The 22,653-nt window shown below is 39.0% G+C and overlaps 1 protein-coding gene and 1 non-coding gene across 2 annotated transcripts; one reads left to right on the plus strand and one right to left on the minus strand.

The window, feature by feature from the left end:
* Window positions 1–1,280: 1,280 nt before the first annotated feature.
* On the minus strand, window positions 1,281–1,410 carry LOC149273784 (small nucleolar RNA SNORA35). The gene has a single exon (XR_016279459.1). It is a non-coding gene; the product is annotated as a small nucleolar RNA SNORA35 (small nucleolar RNA).
* An 8,257-nt stretch (window positions 1,411–9,667) lies between these two features.
* Window positions 9,668–16,911, plus strand: LOC149273785 (galactose mutarotase-like). Its single transcript, XM_089506015.1, has 7 exons — window positions 9,668–9,857; window positions 11,093–11,247; window positions 11,606–11,812; window positions 12,631–12,712; window positions 15,093–15,234; window positions 16,399–16,573; window positions 16,840–16,911. Exons 1-7 carry the CDS (start codon window positions 9,668–9,670, stop codon window positions 16,909–16,911), a joined length of 1,023 nt encoding a protein of 340 aa, XP_089362141.1.
* Window positions 16,912–22,653: the final 5,742 nt, after the last annotated feature.

Below are 22,653 nucleotides of genomic sequence, written 5' to 3' on the forward strand. Positions count from 1 at the left end.
GGGCAGAGCAGCCTGGATTTACGGCCTTGATAATTAGAGCGCATGCGCACTTTTCATGTATCCTACAGACAGCCAGCGTGACAAAGGGATAAGGGGGAGCAAGCCAGAGATAGCCGTGCCCCTACTGCTAGTTGCCAGGCGATTGGATGACTGGTTACTATGGAGACAAGGCGATATTTAGGATTGCACCACTTCGCAATGAATTCATTCATGATCCGAATGTCTCTAAGGCATACCTGGAAGCTGTGGAAGTTTCCAGCCTCAGGATTTTTTTCACCCCAGGATAATGAGGTGTCCAAAAACCATGAGGTTTAACCCTTTAGTAAACAATTGACTGTTTCTACTATTTGGAGACGTCCATTGGTTGCCATGGTGATAACATCTTTCAAACCATTTTGTACATTATTATTTATTTACACTGTGCTCTTCTATTTAACCCCTTCGTGACAAAGGCTGATTTTACTTTTTGTACCCTTCGTGACAATGGCTGTTTTATCGTTTCTGCGGTGTTTGTGTTTAGCTGTAATTTTCTCTTAACCCATTTACTAAACCCACACAAGTTATATATTGTTTTTTTCAGGACAAGAAGGGCTTTCTTCAGACACCAAAATTTTTTTCATATGATGTAATTTCCTATAATAAAAATAATAAAATATGACGAAAAATTGAAAAAAAAACAAATTTTCTCACTTTTATTTGAAAAATCTTTTATTCATCATAAAAAACTACTGAAAAAACCTGCTAAATAGATTCTACTATTTGTCCCGAGTTTAGAAATACCCAATGTTTTTATATTTTTTTGCTTTCTTCTACACGTTATGGGGCAATAAGTACAAGTAGCGTTTTGCTAATTCAAAACCATTTTTCTCTGAATCTGGTAATTCTGTCTCTATGTGGTATTTGGGGCATCTTTGAAGCCAGCAAATTAAATTTACCCCACCAAACCATATATTTTTGAAAACTAGACACCCCAGGGTATTTTAGATGCTGATAGTTTAACCCTTTCCATGCACTAATCCTACCACCAACCCTTGTCAAAGTTTGGGATAGTAATTGTTTTTGGTGTTTTTTTCACATACTTTGTACTTCAGGTGTGAAATTACAGCTCCTGGTATATGTTGCGGTCACACAACACCCAGATATGTGTCCAGCAACATCTCCTGAGTACATTGATACCCCACATGCATGGGTTTGTCAGATTGTTTGGGGGCAAAAGGGCCACGTTTGGAACATGAGCAATTCAAATTCAGTAGGAATTTTACATCTGGGTAAAGAAAAATGCTTGTACCCAACTATCAGTAGGGACAGGTTACAAGAAAGCCTGGCCTATCTCCAAGAAGGGATTTGATCTAGCACCTTAAGTGGTCCCTCATGCCACGGAATGGACACAGGGGTCACTTGACAGTGCAAATAAAAACGCTTAAAAATGGTGGAGCAAATAAAAGCTAAAAAACAGTAAATGTAACAAAAAATTAAAAAAAAATACAAAAATGGAGCAGGAACAAAAAAAAAATTAAAAATGGGAAACTGTGTGATACAGCTTGAAGCAGTCACCGACACAGAGTGCAGGTTTTCCAGGGCAATCTGGACAGTAAAATGTGGTGTCCTTTCTTTGCCCCCTGCTGTAGCATACCCTGCATCTCTTTTGGGGATTCTGCTTCTTTGCTGTAGGGGGGATTTTAAAAATAAAATGGGTAGCCCCAATTCTGTTGGTTCCCATCACTACTTGGGGACCAGGTGCATCACGGTACAAGATACCTGAAATTACTTCGAGCTGAAACTGCAAAAAAGACAGCTTCAGCCCAGTGTCTGCTTTTTTGTGCAGCAAAAAAGCGTTATAGGTTGCAATTTGCATTAGATAAATTGCAACCTTCTTGTACCAGGCCTTTGTCTTCCTCATAATGAGGTAGGGCTGTAGGAGTTGATCTGACAGATCAACTCCACCCATGTGCTTGTTATAGGCCCTGATGCACACTGGCTTTGTAGTGACCCCAGCTCTGCCACGGACAGAAACCTCCACGGTTCTCTCATCGTGGATGGTGCTCAGCATGCACACCTCTTTTCTGTCCTTGAACTTCAATGCCAAAAGCTCCTCTTGGCGTAGAGCTGAGGTCTCCCCCTTTCCTAGCCGGGTTCGTACCAGGCGTTGTGGGAAACCCAAGCGGTTCTTTTTTATAGAACCGCAAGCTACCGTATCGAAACAATACAGCAGCTTGAACAAAGGGACGCTTGTATAGAAGTTATCTACATACAAGTGGTAGCCTTTGTTCATAAGGGGGAATATTAGGTCCCAAACAATCTTGGCACTGGTGCCCAGATGATCTGGGCAACCTGGAGGGTCAAGGTAGCTATCCTTACCCTCGTATACCCGGAAGGCATGAGTATATCCTGTCTCGCTCTCGCAGAGCTTATACACCTTCACTCCATACCTGGAGCGCTTGGAAGGAATATACTGCTTGAATCCCAACCTTCCTTTATATTTCATTAGGGATTCATCCACGCAGATATTCTTTCCAGGTGTATAAACCTCTGGAAACCTGGCAGCGAGATGGGTAATCAGGGGGCGGATTTTGTACAGCCTATCAAACTGGGGGTCCTCCTTAGGGGGGCACAGGCTGTTGTCGCTAAAATGCATGAAACGAAGAATCATTTCATACCTTTGCCTAGTTATAGTTTGGGCAAAAATGGGGGTACTAAAGATGGGGCTGGTGCTCCAGTAGGAGCGGATGGAGGGCTTTTTTATAATGCCCATTAACATTGTGAGTGCCCAGAATTTAAGAAATTCTGGCACGTCAATGGGAGTCCATGGCTGTTTTGCCCAAAAAGAATTAGGGCTAGCAGCACGGTGCTGCTGGGCATAAATGTTTGTTTGTGTGACAATGTCTCCCAAGACATCGTCTCCCAAAAAAACCTGCACAAATTGCAGTGGAGTGAATCCTGTAACATCAATATTGATGCCAGGAATTCCAGAAAAAGGAGGGATAGCTGGCTTGTACCTATTAGGCGCTACCCATGCCTCTGGTGCACTGCCACGACTACGTGTGGTAGGCGTCCTAACAGCCACAGATACATCACTAGATGTATCTGTGAACTGACCAACGTCAAAATCTGACGCTGTATCAGTGGCCTCAGAATCTGTGGCCAAAAAGGCATACGCCTCCTCAGCCGTATACCGCTGCATGGTAAGAATTGCAGCAAAAATAGTGGGGAAGGAAAGGGTTAATGGCTATAATAAAAAATAAAAAAAAACCTAAAAAAAAGTAAAAAAAAGTAAAAAAAGTAAAAAAACATGTAAAAAAAAAAACAAAACCAAAAACAATTGCCACTATGCAAGATCACTGTTTATGCAGTGATCAATGGCAATGAAGGGGTTAATATTATATGGGTGGCTCTTATAAGAGCCTTTGGATCAATATATATATATTTTTATTAGGGAATACCTGAAATACCAGAACACACCGATCTGTCTCTCTCCCTCACTAGAAGCAAGTGAAGGAGGGGGGCAGATCCAATACTGATCAAAGGCAATGTTTAGAAAACATTGCCTTTGATTTATCAAATCATGATCACTCTTATGAGTGATCTGACCACTAGGGGTGTTATTCACTGGATGTCCATGACATCCAGCAACACCCCCCCGATGATGTCAGCAGGCTCCGCCCCCCGGCTTGATGGGCGCCGCCATCTTGAAACACCGCGTGTGTTTCGAAGACACCGGCACCGGGAAGGTAAGTTGAGCATTTAGGAAGCGATCGCGAGTCGCTTCCTTTGCTAAACAGGTGTTGCAAAGATGCCTCGATACTGAGGCATCTTAGCAACACCAGCTAAGCAAAGGAAGCGACTCGCGATCGCTTCCTAAACCCGTTTTTCGGCGGCGGGCGCCGCCATGTTTGAAAGACGTGCAGTCTTTCAAACATGTTTTTTTTTTGCTCCTAGGAGCGATCGGGGGGGGGGCGGGAATGTTTTTTTTGGTGTTGCTCAATGCCTCGATGTCGAGGCATTAGAGCAACACCGTTTGAGTGAAAAAATCGATCACGGATCGATTTTTTCACCCGTTTAAAGACGTGCCGGTCCTGGCACGTCAATTGTCATAATCGTCACGATTTTCAGTGACGTGCCCGGACCGGCAATTGTCACGAAGGGGTTAAAGAAGAGGTGGTTAACAAATAGATAATAAACATTTACAACAGGAGTTGAGGACCCTTCCCGTGAATTGGCCATCTAGCCTTATGGCACTTTCCTACAAGGTTCCTGGCAAGAATTGTGGCCTTCTGACTGGCCGCTCCTTCGCAGACTGCACTTTTACTATTATTTTTAGTATTTATTGTAAAAAAAACACCATCATATTGTGCAGCGCTGTACAATGAGTCTTTTGCAACATAAGATGGGATCATCACAGTAGGTGGGACAGATTTATAATAAAGTGGCATAATTCTAATTCGATTTTAAAAACATTTGAGCGTTACAAGCAAATCCATTGTATATGATTAAATACCTGTGATGTGGTGATGTGATGATGTCATATGCCAGTTGCAGAAAAATGGAAGCCTACGCTAGTAGAGACACAGACCTCTGCTCCTTCTCAGATCTCTTTAAAATGCCCCCTGATGAACCGAATCAGTGCTTTGATTAGTAAAAAGTCCCCAATGCCCAGCATATTTTGAAAAAGCGATATCTATATATATAGTGGACACATTTCTAATTTGTCTATATAATTGTCTATTTTTCCTTGTTAGGGTAGCTGGGTTTTTCCAGCTCTGTAATGGATTCATTGTAGTTCATGCTATTCTCCCATATACATAAAGTAAGGAATTTACCTACATATCTCACTTCCTTTTGATATGTTCTCCTATAGTTCTCTTTTTTATTAAATTTTTACTTTAAGATTAATTCTTCGCACTCTTTACTGCTTAACACGAATTCCACCACCATTTCCTCATCTTGTTTTCACACGCCGTTCTCTCCTAGCTATAGTCCGTAACATCATGTCCCATGCCATTATTTTAGCCTGCACTAATATGTGTATTGCCCTTTTTTGCTCAAGCCCCATGCATTTTGCACCCTATTTTTTTGTCAAATGAAAAAAAGGCTAGGGTGACTTGTGCAATGCAAGACCACAGAGCACCAGGTCCGAAATCGTCTTCTTCTTCCAAGGGATATTTGATCCCTTCCTTCATTTGCTGACCAAAAGATCAAAGGAGTGCTGGATCTTCTTCGTCCCACTCTGATAAGAGGAACCACTTTAAGTCTTTAGGAGATGTAGTAGCCATAAGGCCCATCTACCTACCACACCAAATAAGCCAAGTTTCCCCTGTGGTATTTTCAGTACATGCAAATAATAAACTCAGTAAAGACACAAAAACCCCATATGTACACAAAACCAAAAAGTGCATTGGACCAAAGAAAGATACCATTCTGGCCCCAACTTTCTCATATCTGTGTAATACCCCAACCCTATTTCCATGTTTTATGCTTCTTCCATGTTGTACTCGCTCAATGTAACTTCCATTCTAGTCAATGGGAATAGCACCAGCCAATCTCATGTATGTTATCTAAGAAACATGAGATGTACATGAAAACATACATGCAATTAGCTGATATTTCAATTAGTTCACTGCAAGTGCTACAGAGCATAGCATACTAATGCTTCCTAGTGTTGGCAGATGCAGACAAGGGAGGAGGAAAAGGAGAGAGGCTTCATATATTGTAACCCCAATTACCAATTTGCATTGGAGTCCATGAGAAGTGGAGTCCAAGATAAATTGAAAGTAAAAATACAATGTGTAGGATAAGACCTTCACTTTCAGATGTAAATCTAAATAATAATGAAAAATAATAATAATAAGAATTGAATAATAAGAAAAGTTGAGCGTAAATAGTCAGTTTTGCACAAAAGTAAGTCTGTGACATTGTACATACCTCACATTACAGAAGCCATTGGTGCCAGCATCAAAGGGCCCATATTTGTACCAAGGATTTATAGAGGGCCTTATATCACCTTTTTTCAGGGGCCTATGTAAGGCTTTTGGGGGAAGGAATTAGTGCATCTCATCGAGGGCCACATTTGTTGGAAGGTAAATGATGTGGAGCTAATTGATAGCTAGTGCTATTCTTACCATACCATGGTCATTGTCACCCAGCTTGAGCCTATCCTCTTGCCACCACAACGTGTATCTATCTTGCATCTAAGGGTTTTATTAAACTTGTACAAATCTAAATGGTAGTTCAAGAGAAGAACACAGAAAGTTTGAATGATGGGAAAATGCGAATGATCTCAGAAATTTTACAGGAACGGGTGAAGTTCAAACGAGAAGTTTAAACATTTACCTTGTGCTTTGGTGAGTTAAGAGTATCACTTAGGAAAAACAATGTATACATATGACGAACAGGAAACATGAACTGAAATATGAAACAAGGATATTCTACTTGTTGCACAGACAGTCTGTGTCCAAAAAGTAAACAAAAATAAATTGAGTTCCCATTCTTGTTTCTATGTAACCATATTTTTATCACCTATACACATCTCTTTCTTGAGATTTCCGTTTCATAAAAATTTTACATTTTCAAACTTATGATTAGTGATGTATATTGTGTGAGCAGGGGCATAACTAGCAGCCACAGGGCCCTGGTGTGAAAATTCCCCCGGGACAAACCAACTTTAGCAGCTGGTCAGTGCCATCATTGCCCCAAACAAGTTGTCTGTGCCTTCTTTGCCCCTTGCCTCCCTTCCAACATACACTTTGGCACACATATGTAAGCACACTTACGCAAATTACACACTCTCAGACTCACTAACACACACATACACATTAATTCTAACACACACTCCATTTCACCCCACTTACACCTCCATGCTCACACACAAACACCTACACATCCATGCTCTCACACACACAATAACACATCCATGCTCACACACACACAATTACACATCCATGCTCACACACTCAATTTCACATCCATGTTCACATACATGCATATATAGAAACACATACACATACATCCCACTTCCCTCCTGCCACCGCTTACCTCTCACCTCTTCAGCAGCTTGCTGCCCTGTTGCTTGCATGCTGTACAAGAAGCCTCAGTTTCACAGCAGGGTCACGTGCCGTAACGTGACCCAGATGCGTTCATGTCTTGCCGTGCTGGTTCAAAATAGTGTAGAAAGGGCCCTTCCGACCTTGACCATGTACGAGGAGACAGGAACAAGGGGTCACTATAGGCATGGGCCTCGTGGCAGCTGCGACCGCTGTGACCTTTGTAATTACGCCAGTGTTTGTGTGCATGGATGACAATACCAGCAAGAAGAGACAATATTGGGGTGGTGTTATGTTATATACAAGGACTGTTTCAGTATCCATTTTCAAAATAAGATTTCCTTTATATCAATTACATTTTTTCAAGACAGCGCTGAACCTAGGATTTGAACTCTGACATCACAAAAATAAAGAGGCAAGTCCAAGTCTTACTACCCAAGGTAAGGGCCTAGTGGGCTCGTATAACATGATGTCATGTGACCCCGCACTACTTGATACCAAGAAACTGTATGAGTGTCTGGGAGGAGTAAGCTGATCTCCCTCTTTTATGTGTCAGTGTAAAACGTAATAGTAAAATGTATGTGTGCGTTTTATGTTTAATATTACCTTGAAATCTAATATGTGCATTATTATTAGAAATATTAAAGAATGTTTATTTTTGTTGTTGGGCCTCCAAATGAGCTCACCTATTTTATTCATACGGTGAGATTTTAATACATATATAATTCTTTTAGACAGTTGAATTTTGTCCGTGAGATAAAAAAAAATACCACCCAAGACCCTGCTCCCGCAACCCAGAGGATTCGGGTCTTGACCCAGGGAACCGGAGAAGCAGTGCTTCACCCGGCAATCTCCGAGTCAAACCTGGAGAGTTCCCAGGTATGCTGGTTCCCTTCCATAAGTCTATACATCCCACATACTGCAGGTCAGCAATATGAAAAACGTATACGTGTCCTGATGTGGTAACCCTAATAAGGAAGTGTGAATGTATGATGGATGTTTTAATGCGTGTTAGAGTGAGTGTATGTTCACGTCTGTGTATCTCTGTGAGTGTGCATGTGTGCTTTAGTGAGTTAGTTTGTGTATGTGTAACTATGTGTGTGTGTGTGTGTTAGTACACATGTTCATTAGAAGGATGGGGCAAGGGGCTGGGGTCCACTTGGCTCTACCTGCCTTCCTGGGGCCAGAATGTGCCAGTACTCCCCTACTGGGTAACATAATTGTATTTAAAAAAAAAAAAATTGTATTTCTCAGCTTATTTGTGTTCTAAGATCTTTCTCTTTGATAAGTTCTTCTCTTACGTTCACATTTTACACTTTTAGAAAACATTGATAAATAAAGCTTTGACTTTCAAAACTCCTTAGGGGGTGTGTCCACTTGAACTGGATGTATTCATTCAGGAAGGAGACATAAACTGCTTAACACTATAGCTTTTCATGATCTGGTAAGTACCCTGCATACTAACAGCCTGGGGGTGAGTGTTGTCTTAATGCTGGTTTCCCACTCACTCAGGCTGTAGGGCAGAAGGCTTCTTAGTAGATTAGTCTGCAGCACTGACTGGTAAACCTGGGAGACAAGGGATCAAGGGTACAAAGGTTTATGTAGTTTATAATATATAAATAATATGTATAACTGTATGATATGCTTGTGTTTTTTCCAGAAAAAAAAATCAAATTTGATAATAAAGTAACATGGAATGTATATCAATTGCACTTGGCAGGTAGGTAGCAAAATACTAATTCTAAACTTAAAAGTAGTAGCGTGTTAGTTAAAGGGGCATTTCAGGCATCAAATGCACCATAATGCATATCAGAGCTGCTTTGACTGTTTTGCAAATGCATGGAAGATTCTGCATATGATATGCCGTTTATATATATATATATATATATATATATATATATATATATATATATATATATATATACCGTAGCTGCTTGAATATAAGACAAGGTTTTTTTCAGAGCAAAGGTCATCTTATAATTGGACCTCATATAGAAGTCTGACTATAAAAGATCCAGATCCGCCGCAGAGCTGTAGGGGTCCGGGATTCTCCTCTCTGGCAACCTCCACTGCTGCCGGCACTTCCTCTGGGTTTTCTATGACGGAGCGCCGGCATGACATGATCTACCAGTGCTCTGTCATAGAAGCCCCAGTGGAAGTGCTGGGCAGAAGCGGAGGTTGTATACGTGCATCATGCAGACGTTCACAGCTGCCCCAGGGAGTCTGAAGCATGGGGGACATGTCGGGGGGGGGGACAGAGTGGCATATAGGGGGTATAAGGCATAACTGGGGGCATGTTGGCAAATAGAAGGAAATAAAAACAAAAAAATGCATTTATTAAATTTTCTATATATAGCACGATGGAAGTTGCATAAATTGATGTAAGTTCCTTTTCAAGTCACATGTTGCTGTCAGTAAAAGTGCAAAGGTACATGACTGCTTGTAAGGAAAATGAAAGGCTTAGAGTTAACGGTTCAACTCATTGAATTGTTGGAGGCATATAAACTCCAGTCGAATAATGAGAAGTCTGCATTGTATCATGCTTGAATTTTGTTATCTTGTTAGATACTTGGAATATTGTCAATCTCTTCATACTGTTCTCTTTGTCGTAGTGATCGATTACCAGTGTCATGACATCGGTGAGAAGAGATGTGTTTGGCATTCTGCCAGGTGGTGGAGGCACAGTGGAGCGGTTCCATCTTGAGTCGGAGCATTTAAAGGCAGACATAATTTCCTATGGATGCATAATAACTCGCTTGGAAACGAAAGACAAGCACGGGAACTTCACAGATATTGTTCTTGGGTTTGATGACCTAGAAGGTGGGTTACTCCATTTCATGATAATTTAATAAAAAGCGAGTAAAAGCACTCATTTTAGATCAACTGAACCCAACAGCAATTCATAACAACAGATAATACCCAAAATATTAACGTGCTGCAAATTCAAAATTTTCAAAAAGGAAATATGTATAACTCAGGAAACACATTTTTTAAACAAAATCTAACAGATTATATGAAAGAGATAAATCGACTCATCTTTAGCTGTTTTGTAAATGTGACAATTCCTGTGTTAGCGTGGGAGGCATATCGCTGAAAACTCATCATAGAGCCAACTGTCCGCAAACCACGGGGAAAACACCGCAGTGAATCATATGTCTGCTTGGTTATAGGTCCCGGATAAAATATTAACATTTTGGATCTTTGGTTAATCTTTACAAAAAATAGTGTGATGGTTTTGTGTCTTTATTTACACAATTTGCATCACTAAATCTGAAGCATTATTGCTTAATAACACTTCAGAAATTATGTCCATCTTAAATAGTGTGTATAGACTATTCCTATGGCTCCTTTAATGCAGATTATAGTTCTTTCAACCCAAGCTATCAGTAATGTGACAATATACTGTTTAGAAGCTGCTACTTAGGGGAAATAAGTAAATGCTTGAAAGGACATCCCAGCCATCATACACACTTTGTTTGGCTGAACATATCCCCTTGCACGTGATCTACTTTCTGCCAATCATCCCAAGTGTTGGCTCGGCGAGCATTGCGGGGAGGGGACTATCCAGACTCCCATGGAAAGCGCTCCTATTGATTTGAATGGGAGCGCTTTCCTGCCACTGACTGCTTTCATGAAAACAATCACAAATTACTTTAATGCGTGTACTATTTTAGTGGGGCTGTCGGGGACAGTAAACTGTTACTTTAGAGGTGAAGTCACACCATTTTCTTTATCACAAGTCTCAGATTAAAGATATGCTTTGGCAAATATTGTGCTGTTTTCTTCTTTAAAACAGTTCTAGCTTTTACACAATATAATATTTTCAGGGCAGCTGCATATTTGCCATTTGTATGTATAGATTTTATATTCTGATTACATGTCAGAACAATCCTAATATTCGGGCAGGACTTTCGCCGACTCCTCGTAGATATGTTATTAGATGTTGATAGCTCACGGTGCTGAGGAATATGATGGTGCTATGTAAATGCATTAACAATATTATAATTGATATGTGTTTTTGACAAGCTTATCCAAATAACTGTGTTGATTACTAGGTTACGTGAACAAACATCCCTATTTTGGAGCAGTTATTGGACGTGTGGCAAACAGGATTGCCAACGGTAAATTTACAGTGGATGGAAAAGACTATGAGTTAGCGATCAACAATGGACCAAACAGCATTCATGGAGGGATCAAAGGGTTTGATAAGGTAAATTGAACCATTATTTTCAAAACTGAGACGCACAGGATAGTTTTCAGTCCACTGGCAATATGAACTAAACCCATAGAAAAGGTTGGCTTTTCAAATAGTTGCTTGGCTACAGTTCTGTGGAATATAGATGGGGACTGAGCAAAATATCTGAAAACTCTTATTTTTATGTTTTAATCTTAGTTATTGAGCTATGGATGTGACTTAAATATTGCGCCATAACCTACAATGGTGCATCTACACCAGCCAACATTTTTTTTAACTACACTATAATACTGTATACCACATTATATAATTCATGTTTTCTAGTGACAATTTGTGTGCAAGCTACATTTCACTGTGTAAAATCATGTTTTAGGTACTCTGGACCCCAGAAATGGTAGAAAATGGCGTCTGTTTCTTTTATACAAGTGCAGACGGTGATGAAGGATACCCTGGAGAATTAAAAGTCTGGGTGACATATACCGTTGATGGCAGTAAACTAACTGTGAATTATAGAGCTCAAAGCACCAAGGTTACGCCGATTAACCTTACAAACCACTCCTATTTTAATTTGGCTGGACAGGTAATACAAGCTGGTCACTAAACAAATTTGATTCCATAGCTAGCAGTTTTTTTTAACCCACATATAAAATAATATATTCCATCAAATTAAGACTAGGCATGTGGGTGGTGGTAAGAGGAAACATTTCATCTCTACCTCTTAACTGTATCTCTACCTAAAAGTGTTGTCTGCATGCATCTGGTGGTTAGTTTTGTGTGCGTGGAGAATAGTGCTGTGTCTGGTGGTGGGTGAGGGGCTGCAGGATGGTGGTGTGTGTGGTGTGAGGGAGAATCAAAAAAAGGAAGGGGGAAAGGAAAGGATATTTAAGTGACAAGAACATACATTAGTATGTTTTAAAGGACTATTGGAGACTTCAGTACAACATAAATTCTCCTGGGAAGGATGACATTTCAATGCATTATACAGTGCCAAACAACTCTTCTGGCCGGGATATCTGGCTGGGGATAACCTTCAATAATGCATAGTGAAGTAGGAGATGGAACATTTCACCAGGGGTCGGGGGGCTGATTTCAGGGAATAGCGCAACCACAGCAAGATGACTCATTATTACTTTTCATCAAAAAAAAGTAGATGACAGCCACCTATCAGCATGCACCTAATCTAGTAACTATCAGATATTGATATACTGGGATTGAAAATGAAAGTAGAACATTTAGGTTATACATTTTTCATATTTAACATTTCTGTAGCTTTGTGAAATGCCCATTCTGAGAGCTGCTTATACACAAATACAACATTACCTAGCTTGTGGCATAGAAGTATAACAGACTTTTCCCCTAATCAGCTATTTCGGTATTAATTGTTATTATCTCATTAAGGGCTCAAGCGATATATATGGCCATGAAGTCTTCATAGATGCAGACCATTATCTGCCAGTAGATGAGACTATGATTCCAACAGGTAATTGTGTTTCGGCAACATATGTGCAACTACTGTCTTTGTAACTTATGGTAATTTGCCATCTAAGTTAATATCAGTAATACTTTTCTTTTACCCCCCCATTGTTTCACAATATGTAGTATAGTAACTCTGTGGTTCCATCTCAATGATCTCACTATAAATGTCCAACCCCAGTGAGCTTCTTCTGCAAGATGGCCTGATATGACATTGCATAATGACATATTTCATAACCAGTGACCCCATGGAGTAGTTTTTCAGGGGAAATATTCCACCCCCACAGAAGAGGACTTGTGGGGAAAATCTTTTTAGTTATAATAACACAGTTCCCAGAGTTAATTTTCGGGACATAATAGGGGTATGACCATTCTAGAAGGTGCCTTGCTTTAACACCAATTTGAAGTTACCTTTTACAGTATACTTATGGAAACATTGCTTTTTTCAGAAAATTGTTAACACACTAAATGAATAATCTTAAAAATTACCATAGATGTTCTTGCATGCACAGTCTTTGTTATAGTTATAGTTTGTTATAAAGGAAGCTAGTATGAAGCATAAGGATTCCTCACCTCTGCTATAGAGATTAGAGATAAGGAGGCGCTATACCACATAATTAAATCTGCTTCCCTTTGTAACCTTTTGTCGTACACCGCTGCAGGTGTTGGCAACATTTTTATTTCCAGAAAACGTGCCTGCTTTATAATAAACTTCACGCGTTATAAAAAAAATTGCGACCAGTGTTCAAAAATATAACTTTGAATGGTATAGGCATAAGGTTATCCCGAATGTAAGACAAGAAAATGGCGGAATAAGGCTTACGGTTTTAGTCAGGTTAGTTAAATGTGGGCAGACTGGAGGACTCTTATCTTCCACTAAATTATTTTTAATTATTGTTGTTAATTTCCTTTCTGAAAGATCATCAGTGTGTATAAACTAAGCAACAATTTTAAACACATATTCATAGGGACCAAATAGTATTCATAAGCACCCTGGCAGTATTACTTCATTACAAGATGGAATTTGTACAGCTCCGTTCTGTTACCTCAGATGTATGTGTGTGAGGTGTATGAAATACCAACTCTCACATAGAGTGCAATGCAAGAAATGCAGCCTTATAATCAGCAGTGAGTTTTGAATTAAGTACGGTGAATTAAGACCACAAAGTGCTATATTTAGGTATGTGTATGTGAAAGGAGCCATTGGGCACTTGCCCATAGGACATTTGTCCAGTGGAAACCTGAATGGAGGCCTTCATTCAAGTAACACCATTGTAGTTAGTTAGTTAGATTTGCTATAGTGGAAGCAAGTATGCTAAATATTTATTAAATTAGTGTTTAACAGTAATTGCCGATTTAATGAAAAAAAACATTTCCAAATTTGTTTAGGTGTCACTATATTACCAGGCCACTTCGGAAATTGAGCTTGCCTGAGGAGCCTAAAGTTACCTGCCCTCCCCGGTAATCATAGGGTCCTGAGTGTATGTGCAGGACAATCCTTTGTATAGGGCAAAATGAGAGGTTTACTCGGGCCCTGCGTTTAGAAGGGCCCATCGTTCCCATCATTCCTGCTGTCCCGGGCACCACAGTAACTGTATATTTATATATAGTGTTAGAGTGAGTGTTCGTGTAAGCGTATGGTGTTAGAGTGTGTGTTACTGTATGGTGCAAGAGTGTGTGTGAGTGTTCACTGCTGGTGTGTTACTGTATGGTGTGTTTTAGTGTGTATGTATGTAAGTGTTTGGTGTAAGCATGAGTATGTGTGTTTTTGTTTGTGTCAGCTTATTATATTATAGCGGGAGGTTTCTCCAGCAAAAGGCTGATCTGGCCCTGTATAACTAATGTAATGGTGTAAATAATGGTGAAGAAATCACACTGATTTAAGAATGCAATTTATAGGGCCAGGCAAGATTTTTCTGCAGCAGAAGCTCATTTGGGTTGGCCCCTCATACTTAAGTCAAAGAGCTAAAGCACAATTATCCTGCATAGTCTCCCATCTACTCTCCCTTTAGTGAAGAACAGACCTGGAGGAGATTTAATAAAGTATAGGAGGGAAATTTATTTCAAAGGAGGGGAAACACTAGAACAAGAGGTCATGATCTAAAACCAAGCATATTTCTTCAGGCATTAAATATCGTATTATTTTCAGTAGTGTGGTGTAGCGTTGAAGAAAAAGAATATTTGTTTCTTTCCACTCCATTAAACTTTAACATTAAAGTTAATGTCCAGACCTGATTACAGGTGGCAGCCCATTGTTTTAAAAACCATACTTTTACCCCCTTTAGGGACAAGGAGACATATCAGTCTACATGGACCTCGATGAAGCCTCAGGTGGATGCACTTAGCTACAGTTTTTGACAATCATTGCTTCTTCATATCTCTTATAGGAGAGGTTGCATCAGTTGTTGGAACGTGCTTTGATTTGAGGAACCCAGTTATGCTTGAAAGTCATATAGAGAAGTTTCAGATAAATGGGTTTGACCACAACTTTTGCTTGCGTGTGGAAAAGGAACCACAGCATTGTGCAAGGTTTGTCATAACCCATCACCTTATTGTCATGTTTAGAAGGGATGTATACAGGTATATAGATAGTAAAATATATACGATTTTTTAAGAGAATGTAGATACTATGGTTAAAATGATTGTATTTGTAGAGTTCCTTATACGTACATTTGTGTCTAGATCAGTGTATAAGTGAAATTACCGTATTTGCTCGATTGTAAGACGGCTCCCCAAAATTTGAATATTAATTTAGGAAAAAAAGAGTCTGAATATAAGGAAAAAAGGTTTTACTAGTAAATATTAATTCACATGTAAACTATTTTTTCATATTTAATAAAGACTATGATTGGCATTTTATTTGCCAACCTGCCCCCCAGTTATGCACATCTGCCCCCCCAGGTATACCTTATACCCCTATTTGCCGGTATGCCTCCCTGGTATGCCTTTTAACCCCCTATTTGCCACTGCCCCCTAGATATTCCTTATACACCCCTATATGCCACTCTGCCTCCAAAAATCCCTTATCCACTCTTACCCACCCCCAAGTGCATCCCTAGACTTGTCCCCCGTGCTTCAGATTCCCTGGTGTCTAGTGGAGGCAGTCGGTGGAGGTCTGCACGATGCTCGCAGACTCAAACGTTCACCGGCTGCCAGAGGAAAGGATCCAGGCCTCCTGCAGTGCCCCGGTGGATCCTTCTCTCTGGCAGCTGGTGAATGCCTGCAGGATGCTCGCAGACAACCTCCGTTGCTGCCGGCACTTCCGCCGGGCCTTCTATGACTTAGCACCATAAGGTCATGTGATGCCGGCACTCCGTCATAGAAGCCCCAGAGGAAGTGCCGGCAGCAGCGGAGGTTGTCTGCGTGCATCCCACAGATGTCCACCGGATGCCAGAGAGGAGGTTCCAGGTCCCCTGCAGAGCTGTGGGGGATCTGGATCTTAGTCTTGTAGTCAGACCTTTATTTGAGGTCTACTTATAAGACGACCTCGAATATAAGATGATGGGTATTTTTCAAAGCATCTTATAATCGAGCATAAATATATATATCAACCTCTCACTCTTCCTCATGTTGCCATAAGAGTTAAATCATGTATTCAAACAATCTCATTGGCCTATGAGAAACGCAGCACTATTAGAAGCCTAAGCGTGGTTTACCTTAATATATAATAAAGTCACTGTTTTTTGTTTGCAGGGTCCACCATCCATCTAGTGGCCGGGTGGTTAGTGTGAGCACAACTCAACCTGGGGTCCAATTCTATACAGCTAATTTCTTAGATGGATCTCTGAAGGGTAAAGGGGGTGCTGTGTACCAAAAACATTCTGCATTCTGTCTGGAAACACAAGCTTGGCCAGATGCTGTGAATAAGGTACAGATAAACATTTGCACATTTCTCATAAATGTTAGTTTTAACTATATGTCCACGAATTTCAATTTTTTTCAACATGATCCAAGCAGACTCTCTGAAAGTTACTTTGCAGTTTCTATTCAGATCTATTTTTTGATAATTGTAATAATATTGTTTCTTGCAAAATACAATGTTACTTTTTTCTACATTATATAAATGAGATTCACTGCCTTTTTATGCAACAAAATGAATGTTATTTTAGTGTAATGTATCTTTCTCATTTCTAGCCACAGTTCCCAAGTGCACTTCTATACCCTGGAGAGGAGTATAACCACACAACTTGGTTTGAATTTGCATAATAGAATACTTCAAGAAGTATTTACACATTCACACACAATGACATCTGGAGGAAACAAGGACCTTTATAGGCAGAGAAATGAATGAAGAAACTAGTGGATTAAGATGCAGTAATATAATCATTGAAGATTACTACTGTGTCCTCTTATAAATTGATTATTAATTTTAAGATGCAAATATGGAAATACCAAGATACACTGTAATTTGTTTAAGGGTGTTTGTATTGTTGCTTAAAGTTATATTGTATTGAAAAATTGTAATAAACAATATTAATTAATGTTAAAGGCTTTGTGTCTCTCTGTTTTGATGTTCACACGGTACATTGCATTGGAACAAGTTGTGAAAGGAGGCTTAAGGAACCTAAGGAGAGAGAGGGGAACATTAGCAGGCCCTATGCCTTAGATCAGAGGTGTTAGACACTAGGTGTCCATTACAAGCAAACAAGGACTTCTATAGATGCTTTCTAGACCACTGGTGACTCTTACAGGGGTGAGAGCGCCACCTGGTGGCAAATAGCGTGCTTCACAAGTAGCACCCACTCTAAAAGTAAAAAAGGTAGCCGGACCATGTACTGTGGGCTCAGTACTGCTGATAATCTCCTCTTGTTGATATGGTCACATAAATAAAAAAGACCACACTTGGTGTAGACCTAAAGACTTAATGCTTCATCCTCCATAATGGAGATATTTGTTGCTCTTTTTTAGGGACATACTAAAACGAATGACAAAATGGAATGCCCACAGACTTTAATGGGGAGGAATGCCCATAGACTATAATGGGGAGGAATGCCCATAGACTATAATGGAAGGGAAAAGAATAATTGATTTTGAAATAAAAGCTTAAGAAATAGCATTTAGACCTTTGGCACACATACTCCCTTAGGACACACATGTGATCTAAAACTCAGATTACGTTGGATTATAGCTGTTTTCTATGGAATGACAGGTGAATGACAGTTTTGAGGGAATGCCCATAGGATATAATGGGAGAAAAAATAATATTGTTTTTTTAGAGAAAACCATATGACATATCACATAGATCTTTGTCATGTATACTCCCCTAGTACAGGTATAGGTTCTAAACCTCATATTAAGTGGAATTATAGCTGTATTCTATGGAACGACAGGTGAATGACAATATTGATGGAATGCCCATAGGATATAATGGGAGAAAAATCAAACCTGTTTTTCAGACAAAACCCTCTGAAATATATCGATCTTTGGCACATATACTCTCCTAGTACAGACACAGGATCTAAAACTCATATTAAGTGGGATTATAGCTGTTTTCTATGGAATGACAGGTGAATGACAGTATTGATGGAATGCCCATAGGATATAATGGGAGAAAAATGTAACTTGTTTTTTAGAGAAAACCCTCTGACATATCATATAGATCTTTGTCATGTATACTCCCCTAGTACAGTTATAGGTTCCAAACCTCATATTAAGTGGGATTATAGCTGTTTTCTATGGAATGACAGGTGAATGACAGTATTGATGGAATGCCCATAGGATATAATGGGAGAAAAATCAAACCTGTTTTTCAGACAAAACCCTCTGAAATATCATATCGATCTTTGGCACATATACTCCCCTAGTACAGAGATAGGATCTAACACTCAGATTATGTGGGATTATAGCTGTTTTCTATGGCATGACAGGTGAATGACAGTTTTGAGGGAATGCCCATAGGATATAATGGGAGAAAAAATAATATTGTTTTTTTAGAGAAAACCATATGACATATAATATAGATCTTTGGCACACATACTCCCCTAGTATAGTTATAGGTTCTAAACCTCATATTAAGTGGAATTATAGCTGTTTTCTATGGAATGACAGGTGAATGACAGTATTGATGGAATGCCCATAGGATATAATGGGAGAAAAATCAAACCTTTTTTTCAGACAAAACCCTCTGAAAAATCATATAGATCTTTGGCACATATACTCTCCTAGTACAGATACATGATCTAAAACTCATATTATGTGGGATTATAGCTGTTTTCTATGGAATGACAGGTGAATGACAGTTTTGAGGGAATGCCCATAGGATTTAATGGGAGAAAAATGAAACTTGTTTTTTAGAGAAAACCCTCTGATTTATCATATAGATCTTTGTCATGTATACTCCCTTAGTACAGTTATAGGTTCCAAACCTCATATTAAGTGGAATTATAGCTGTGTTCTATGGAATGACAGGTGAATGACAGTATTGATGGAATGCCCATAGGATATAATGGGAGAAAAATCAAACCTGTTTTTCAGACAAAACCCTCTGAAATATCATATAGATCTTTTGCACATATACTCCCCTAGTACAGAGACAGGATCTAAAACTCATATTATGTGGGATTATAGCTGTTTTCTATGGAATGACAGGTGAATGACAGTATTGATGGAATGCCCATAGGATATAATGGGAGAAAAATCAAACCTGTTTTTCAGACAAAACCCTCTGAAATATCATATAGATCTTTTGCACATATACTCCCCTAGTACAGAGACAGGATCTAAAACTCATATTATGTGGGATTATAGCTGTTTTCTATGGAATGACAGGTGAATGACAGTATTGATGGAATGCCCTTAGGATATAATGGGAGAAAAATCAAACCTGTTTTTCAGACAAAACCCTCTGAAATATCATATAGATCTTTTGCACATATACTCCCCTAGTACAGAGACAGGATCTAAAACTCATATTATGTGGGATTATAGCTGTTTTCTATGGAATGACAGGTGAATGACAGTATTGATGGAATGCCCATAGGATATAATGGGAGAAAAATCAAACCTGTTTTTCAGAGAAAACCCTCTGAAATATCATATAGATCTTTGGCACATATACTCCCCTAGTACAGAGACAGGATCTAACACTCATATTATGTGGGATTATAGCTGTTTTCTATGGAATGACAGGTGAATGACGGTTTTGAGGGAATGCCCATAGGATATAATGGGAGAAAAAATAATATTCTTTTTTTAGAGAAAACCCTCTGACATATCATATAGATCTTTGGCACACATACTCCCCTAGTACAGTTATAGGTTCTAAACTTCATATTAAGTGGAATTATAGCTGTTTTCTATGGAATGACAGGTGAATGACAGTATTGATGGAATGCCCATAGGATATAATGGGAGAAAAATCAAACCTGTTTTTCAGACAAAACCCTCTGAAATATCATATAGATCTTTTGCACATATACTCCCCTACTACAGAGACAGGATCTAAAACTCATATTAAGTGGGATTATAGCTGTTTTCTATGGAATGACAGGTGAATGACAGTATTGATGGAATGCCCATAGGATATAATGGGAGAAAAATGTAACTTGTTTTTTAGAGAAAACCCTCTGACATATTATATAGATCTTTGTCATGTATACTCTCCTAGTGCAGTTATAGGTTCTAAACCTCATATTAAGTGGAATTATAGCTGTATTCTATGGAATGACAGGTGAATGACAGTATTGATGGAATGCCCATAGGATATAATGGGAGAAAAATCAAACCTGTTTTTCAGACAAAACCCTCTGAAATATCATATAGATCTTTTGCACATATACTCCCCTACTACAGAGACAGGATCTAAAACTCATATTAAGTGGGATTATAGCTGTTTTCTATGGAATGACAGGTGAATGACAGTATTGATGGAATGCCCATAGGATATAATGGGAGAAAAATCAAACCTTTTTTTCAGACAAAACCCTCTGAAAAATCATATAGATCTCTGGCACATATACTCTCCTAGTACAGATACATGATCTAAAACTCATATTATGTGGGATTATAGCTGTTTTCTATGGAATGACAGGTGAATGACGGTTTTGAGGGAATGCCCATAGGATATAATGGGAGAAAAAATAATATTCTTTTTTTTAGAGAAAACCCTCTGACATATCATATAGATCTTTGGCACACATACTCCCCTAGTACAGTTATAGGTTCTGAACTTCATATTAAGTGGAATTATAGCTGTTTTCTATGGAATGACAGGTGAATGACAGTATTGATGGAATGCCCATAGGATATAATGGGAGAAAAATCAAACCTGTTTTTCAGACAAAACCCTCTGAAATATCTAATAGATCTTTTGCACATATACTCCCCTACTACAGAGACAGGATCTAAAACTCATATTAAGTGGGATTATAGCTGTTTTCTATGGAATGACAGGTGAATGACAGTATTGATGGAATGCCCATAGGATATAATGGGAGAAAAATGTAACTTGTTTTTTAGAGAAAACCCTCTGACATATCATATAGATCTTTGTCATGTATACTTCCCTAGTACAGTTATAGGTTCCAAACCTCATATTAAGTGGAATTATAGCTGTATTCTATGGAATGACAGTATTGATGGAATGCCCATAGGATATAATGGGAGAAAAATCAAACCTGTTTTTCAGACAAAACCCTCTGAAATATCATATAGATCTTTTGCACATATACTCCCCTACTACAGAGACAGGATCTAAAACTCATATTAAGTGGGATTATAGCTGTTTTCTATGGAATGACAGGTGAATGACAGTATTGATGGAATGCCCATAGGATATAATGGGAGAAAAATCAAACCTGTTTTTCAGACAAAACCCTCTGAAATATCATATAGATCTTTTGCACATATACTCTCCTAGTACAGATACATGATCTAAAACTCATATTATGTGGGATTATATCTGTTTTCTATGGAATGACAGGTGAATGACAGTTTTGAGGGAATGCCCATAGGATATAATGGGAGAAAAATGAAACTTGTTTTTTAGAGAAAACCCTCTGACATATCATATAGATCTTTGTCATGTATACTCCCCTAGTACAGTTATAGGTTCCAAACCTCATATTAAGTGGAATTATAGCTGTGTTCTATGGAATGACAGGTGAATGGCAGTATTGATGGAATGCCCATAGGATATAATGGGAGAAAAATCAAACCTGTTTTTCAGACAAAACCCTCTGAAATATCATATAGATCTTTGGCACATATACTCCACTAGTACAGAGACAGGATCTAAAACTCATATTATGTGGGATTATAGCTGTTTTCTATGGAATAACAGGTGAATGACAGTTTTGAGGGAATGCCCATAGGATATAATGGGAGGAAAAAAAATCTTGTTTTTTTAGAGAAAACCATTTGACATATCATATAGATCTTTGGCACACATACTCCCCTAGTACAGGTATAGGTTCTAAACCTCATATTAAGTGGAATTATAGCTGTTTTCTATGGAATGACAGGTGAATGACAGTATTGATGGAATGCCCATAGGATATAATGGGAGAAAAATCAAACCTGTTTTTCAGACAAAACCCTCTGACATATCATATCGATCTTTGGCACATATACTCCCCTAGTACAGAGACAGGATCTAAAACTCATATTATGTGGGATTATAGCTGTTTTCTATGGAATGAAAGGTGAATGACAGTTTTGAGGGAATGCCCATAGGATATAATGGGAGAAAAAATAAACTTGTTTTTTAGAGAAAACCCTCTGACATATCATATAGATCTTTGTCATTTTGAACACTGGTGACACTTGTAATATGTTGGTCACCAGAATGAGGAATCTGCACACACACCAAAGGAACTCTGGTGCTTAACTGTGCCAGGAAGGGCCAGCTCCCCAGTAGATCAAAATAAATAAAGGCTCCAGGCACTCAAGGGTTCCAGCTCAGGCAGATTTATTAAAGGAAGACAGCAACAACGTTTCAACCTCACAATG

The sequence above is a fragment of the Sceloporus occidentalis genome, unplaced genomic scaffold (genome assembly GCF_023333645.1).
Source record: "Sceloporus occidentalis isolate IW3139 unplaced genomic scaffold, rSceOcc1.0.p SCAF_360, whole genome shotgun sequence".
Taxonomy (NCBI): domain Eukaryota; kingdom Metazoa; phylum Chordata; class Lepidosauria; order Squamata; family Phrynosomatidae; genus Sceloporus; species Sceloporus occidentalis.

Coding starts and splice junctions, on each gene's coding strand:
- LOC149273785 (XM_089506015.1), top strand. CDS start 9,668: ATGACATCGGTGAGAAGAGATGTGTTTGGCATTCTGCCAGGTGGTGGA. Junction 11,248..11,605: donor GGATCAAAGGGTTTGATAAG/GTAAATTGAACC, acceptor ATCATGTTTTAG/GTACTCTGGACCCCAGAAAT. Junction 16,574..16,839: donor GGCCAGATGCTGTGAATAAG/GTACAGATAAAC, acceptor TCTCATTTCTAG/CCACAGTTCCCAAGTGCACT.